This window comes from Sardina pilchardus, chromosome 9, assembly GCF_963854185.1.
Source record: "Sardina pilchardus chromosome 9, fSarPil1.1, whole genome shotgun sequence".
NCBI lineage: Eukaryota > Metazoa > Chordata > Actinopteri > Clupeiformes > Clupeidae > Sardina > Sardina pilchardus.
The window spans coordinates 13,954,494-13,960,493 of record NC_085002.1 but is presented as its reverse complement, the minus strand read 5'-3'; the positions used below and the strand labels follow the sequence as shown (position 1 = coordinate 13,960,493).

Below are 6,000 nucleotides of genomic sequence, written 5' to 3'. Positions count from 1 at the left end.
GGGTGCTTTGAGGAGGGGGGCCGCGGCCTCCCTGGGTCGCCCACAGGTACAGGGGGCCCCCGCTGTGAGTGTGGAGAGGTAAAGCTGGCCCATTAACCCCGGACCGCAGGTTGATGGGGGCTTTGATAATCCCGTGGCCCCCTTTCGCCTTTGTACCGCCGCCTGAGCCCAGGAGGAGGCAAGAGAATGGGGGAGTGTGTGGGGGGGGGGGGGGGGGGGGGTAAGAGGAGTGATGGGGGTGGGGTGGGTTAAGGATTGGAATGGGGGGGGGGGGGTAGCCACACTGAATGAACCCCAACCGTGGAGAGGTTCATTCATCTCAGAGTGGTGGGTGTTGGAGTGCGATCACATGTGTGTGCATAGACACACACACACACACACACACACACACACACACACACACACACACACACACACACACACACACACACACACACACACACACAGGAACACAGAACACCAAACATAAATATGCACACACGTGCATGCGTGCACACACACACACACACACACACACACACACAGACACAACCTCACACAAACACATACACCCAAGAACACTATGCTACAAGCGGAAGGACACGTGTGCAAAGTGAGAGACGTGTGAACACCGGGGCATGTGATACCTTCTGCATAAATAAGAGCATTAGGATCGCTGTTGTGTTAAAGCTCACACGTTTGTGTGAGTGTCTGCCCTCGTATTCATTCCACACACACACACACACTTGCCCCCCCCCACCCACCCCCAACTCTATGCACGACTGCTTGTTCACGCATCATACTTTACCGTGTCAAAACAATGCTTGAGTCGGGAGATCCTTGCCAAGATTCTGTCATGTGTTTGACTGTGTGGTGACCCCGTCGAGCGTGTGACCTGTGTTAGCGTGTGTGTGTGTGTGTGTGTTGACTGTGTGGTGACCCTGATGAGTGTGTGACCTGTGCGAGTGTGCGTGTGTGTGTGTTTATGTGTGTTTGTCTGTGTGTGTGTGTGTGTGCGCGCGTGCTTGCGTGTGTGTGTTCATGGAGTGTGTGCCCTTGATCGCTGAGCCCTCTGTGTGTCACCACAGGCCAGATGGGATCGGAACCGTGTCGGTGGACGAGAAGGAGCGCTTTGAGGGCATCAAGGAGAGGCTGCGTGTTCTCCTGGAGAACCAGATTACCCACTTCAGGTACCTGACCAGCATGGGCCTGTGGCATAGTGTTTACTAACATGTCAAGAGTCCAGATTTGTATTTAATCACTCTGAATGATTAAAGATATAGCCCAACATGTGACTGTGGGTATTTGCTCGATAAGTGTCAAGGATTATTTTTAAATCAATATTTAATCATCATGGATGCTATATAGAAATATATTAAATATATAACTCTACAGCTGTGTCCTTTTTCTAATTGTCCTTTCTTCCCATTTCTAACATTTATCAATATATGTGTGTGTGTGTGTGTGTGTGTGTGTGTGTGTGTGTTGTTCTGTTAAGATATCTTTGCATATTATAAATAATGAAACACTTTGCTACCTCACCTTTGTCCGTGTAAACCTATTTAGCTTGACCTTTGACCTGTTTGAACTTTTTAAAGGTACTGCTTCCCATTTGGAAGACCGGAGGGAGCATTGAAGGCGACTCTGTCTCTGTTAGAGAGGGTATGACTAAGTCCATCTGTTTTTCTCCTGGGATATGTGGATTTAGGTTTCTTTGTTTACTGTAAGCTGCTCAGAAACACAGATATCATGTGTTGAACTGATATTTTCCCACTTTGTTGGACTAACACCAGCATGAATAAGATGATTCAAAAATGGAATATTTCTATATTGTTGATATTGTTTTGAATTGAAAAGGAAATTGGAAGAGGAAAACTTGCTCTACGCCCTGTTGCAAACAGTGTAAACACTACAAAAAGTATTGTATTTTAAATCTCTATTCTTTGATCATTTAATTTCATGTAGGTCCTGATGAAAGATATCGTAACCCCTGTGCCTCAGGAGGAGGTGAAAAATGTCATCCGAAAATGTCTGGAGCAGGCCGCCTTAGTGAACTATCAACGACTCTCTGAGTATGCCAAAGTAGAAGGTAAGGAGGCACACACATACACACACACACACACACACACACACACACACACACACACACACACACACACACACACACACACACACACTCACACACACAAACTCACTAACTCTTACACACAGTGTGTTGTTGTTGTGAAAGAAGCATTATTCTGCTGCTGTGAAACCAAAGTATTCTGATGGCTGTTATTCTCTGTGAACTAACATTTCTTTGTGTTTTTCCTCCAGCTTGGTTTGGAGTTTTGTTGTTCTTGTTACCGTTGTGGATGTTGATGTGAGGGGTTTAATGCGCTGTCCCTTTAACCTGTTGTGACTGTGTACTATAGTATTAGAACTCTAGATCTTGGCTTGTGTTGCTGATTGGGCTATGCCATAGGGATATGCCCTTAGGTACCAGTGCTTTACCACAGCTCCCCCTACAGACATGTCTAAGCACAACACTTTCAGCCATGACTTTGTGGGAAAATTGAATCAGTTGTTTCAGTTTCTGTGGTCAGAGTCATTGCTGGTGCCATGGATATTTATAGTGGCTGATAACTGTAGTGGTCTAATATGGTAATGGTCTAATAGTGTTATTATCAAGGTGATGAGTCACTCGACTGGATAGTCTTGTAAATATACTTGGTTTAAATATTCTAGTAGTTGTGCTCGTTATGGACTTGTTCAGTCTTCTAGAACTGTATTGTATTAGCTACCAGTTGCCGTTCTTGCCATACGTTTATTATGAGGCTGCTGGTGTTTGGTTGTGGGCTAGGAACATGAGACAGGTCGGTTAAGATGTGTAAGTAAAAATGCATTCAATTCCCCCTCCCCACACAAGTGCTCTTCAGTCTCTCGCTGCTGACCTCTGTCTGCCTCACTTTCTCCATGTTGTGGCTTCTAGGCGTGGGAATATTCGGAAGCAACGACTCTTCTTCTTTTACCTGCTCTCTTTCCATGCTCTCCCCTGTTTTCTCTTCCATTAAAGAAAAAAATATTCCCACTCACTCTAAATATAACACTCACTCTTCCTCTCTGTCTCTTTCTCTCTCTCTCTCTCTCTCTCTGTCCCTCTCTCTGTCCCATTCTCTCTGTCTTTCTCTCTGTCGATTCTTAATCTCTCTTTCTCTGTCTGTCGTTGAACTAGCTGTTGCTCTCTTTGAGAGCTCTTTGCTCTTCCTTTTCTCCTGGTTGTCTATTGGCTTTGCTGGTGCTTTGCCGACAGTGTTTGTGCTCATCTGGAAAGCCAATGCACAATGCGTGCTGGGATTGCAGTCTTGAGCAACCCAACATCTGTCAGTTGCATGTGAGCGGCTTTCTTTAATAGGCATGGGATTAACACACCACTCGAGGGTGTCGAGCCGCGTGTCAGACATTGTCAAAGCGCATCAGAATTGACCTACTTTACGCGGCGATTCCTATCGAGTTAGCGTTCGGAGGAATATGGATGAGCACGGACCTATTGCATGTGCCACCATTCATCTTTCCTCTTAACGTCTCCCTTTCCAAAATGGGCTTTAACGGCTGTTTAAACTTGTGTCTATAAAGAAACACCTCACAGTGCTGAAGATACTCGAGGTGCTGGCCTTGAATATCTTTAAGCGTCAGGAACGCGATTGTTCCTTATGATTTTTTTGGTTATCACATGTCACACAAAGGCTGAGGAAGATTCTCTGACGTGTTACCGGCCTGGCTGGGGGTCAAGCCATGCAGACTTCCTTAAACTCTCACCGGCCTCTGGTTGGCCTGCCATTCCCCATCCCAGAGATCTCGCGCTCTCCCGCCCTCAGACCCCAAAGATGCAGTTGTCCTCTCACCTTTAACCTTTCCACCTCTGACCCCAGACTCTTGCATGCCCCCCAATCCTCTTTTGTAGGGAAAAAGAGAGAAATGTATGAGCATCCTGTCTTCTGCTTGGCGTCACAAGTGATGGATTTAACCATTCGTGAGTACCTTCCTCATCCTCGCCCTCATACCGAGTTTCTGCCCCCACATTTATTTATTTTTTTTTTTCTATTTTTTTCTCACCCCCACCCCCAAATGCACAAGCCATAAAATTCCGCTCAATCCCACCATCCAATCAAAGAACGTTTGCCATACCTCCCCAGACTTTATTTTATGAACATATCTCTCTTCTTTCGATTGTTTTGGCCTTATTTCTATCTGTTGCTTCTGTCTGTGAGCCCACCATAAGACAGTTCCTGCCACCGATCTGTTTGTCCACTACAGTCATTGAACTGAGGCGTACTCTATCAACAGGAGCTACTGCATCTATGAGGACCATTGATTCTACTTATTGTGAGCTTGTTTGGTTTGGTTTCTTTCTTTCTTCCACTGTTTCTGTTGATATTCCTGTCTGCGACTTGAATGCATTTTTACTTTGCTTTTTTGTGATCCCCTCTCCTCAATCATTCAGTCACTTGTCGCTGATACATGATAGGCAGTTATCAAAAGAGGAAAAACTCTAAAGGGGGTTATGGGTAATGTAGTTTTTTTCAGACTCTAAGCCTTTTACGATGAGGAAGATGAGATTATTTGACTAGGGAATAAAACTAAATCCACTGAACACATCAAGTCTCTGTTTGCCACAACACTTGTTTTTGTCTGTTGTCGTATGTCAATAGCAGGTTTTGCTGTGTGTCCTAGTCCTACATGTATTTTATATGTTTATATTTGTCCGGTCCTCGTTCTCATGCATTTGTCATATTAGTTCAGGATGGTTGTTGTCCCGAGTGTACGTTTGCTGTGTTGAAATGTCTCGGATGTCTCCATTTGCTGATCTTCCTTTGAACTCCCTGAGGTTAACTGGAGTAACAGGAGAGCCTGAGGGCTCCGCTGCCCAGTGTCCAGCTGTCTACGCCGTAGTCTCTCTGGTCCATCACAACTACAAATGCTAAATGCTGACTCTTCTTTCTCTTTTCTGCTCCCACCCTCCCCTCTCTCTTTTAGTAGACAAAAATCAGAAGGATCACAAGGATCCAGGTGACCTCTTTTGACTGACTTTTGAACCAACTCATGTAGCCTGAGCATAGCCCCCCCCCCCAGCCCTACCCTACGAGCCTACATAACCCTCTCCCACTGACTGTGATAGCCTTGCCTGGGAGGGCCTCCAGTTCACTGGGACAGGTTATGTGCCCTAACCCCTCCCCCCCGTCCTCCTCTTCCTCCTTCTGTACCCCAGTATTTCATGTCCACACCTAGTAGTGGAGAAGCATCTACCTCATGACTTAATACTCTGTCAGGTGTTATTCCCCCCACTACTACCTCTGAATGCTATTGTTACCAAAGAGCAATTGAATGAGATATCCCTGCCTAAGGCCATTTTATCTACAAACCTGCTGGGACAAGGTTTAATCGTACAGCAGCATCTTGTATAATTAACCTGTTTTGTAAATAAAAAAAATACCTATCTAAAAAAACACTTGGACAATTGTTAAGCTTCCTTACTGTCAATAATTTGAACAGTAAATCAACTGTGAAGTATGTCTTGTAGCTCCTGCTTTCATTTATAATTAGCATTAAACTATTACATCCACAACATTAACTGCACATTAGCTCTGTGGAGGTGTAGGTCCCTGTAGACAATTACTCTACTGGGATCAAAGTGTTTATACAGAGAAAACCCTCTCTGCCTCCCGTCACTGTGGAAATGTTAGTGATCACAGCCGCACTAGTAAATGTGATTGTTATACCACATTCTGATGCCCCTGCCCCTTCTCATGATGGGGCAACATCATGGTGAGAGCATCTGCTCTATAGCTCGTCTGACAGACATCTCCCCCCCTGCCCTGCTCTGTGAAAAATGCCTTGATGTGTTTAAATCAGGCGCTTCTCCCTTCACCTTGGAGGTGATTCTCCCTCATTTCAAATGGTGATGAGTCGAATATCACACCAGTTTCAAAGAGAGAAGCACGAAGCCAAAACAAACGCAAGAAAGAGTGTGTCGACATGCTC

At 45.4% G+C, this 6,000-nt stretch overlaps 1 protein-coding gene across 1 annotated transcript in view; it reads left to right on the top strand.

Moving 5' to 3' along the window:
* cadpsa (Ca2+-dependent activator protein for secretion a) overlaps nucleotides 1–6,000 on the top strand; it is a 113,256-nt gene that overhangs the window by 73,654 nt on the left and 33,602 nt on the right. Inside the window, exons 16-19 of the mRNA XM_062544945.1 lie at nucleotides 1,068–1,169; nucleotides 1,578–1,641; nucleotides 1,945–2,068; nucleotides 4,996–5,028. Coding sequence (XP_062400929.1) covers nucleotides 1,068–1,169; nucleotides 1,578–1,641; nucleotides 1,945–2,068; nucleotides 4,996–5,028 — 323 coding nt within the window. The remainder of the gene's footprint in view (nucleotides 1–1,067; nucleotides 1,170–1,577; nucleotides 1,642–1,944; nucleotides 2,069–4,995; nucleotides 5,029–6,000) is intronic.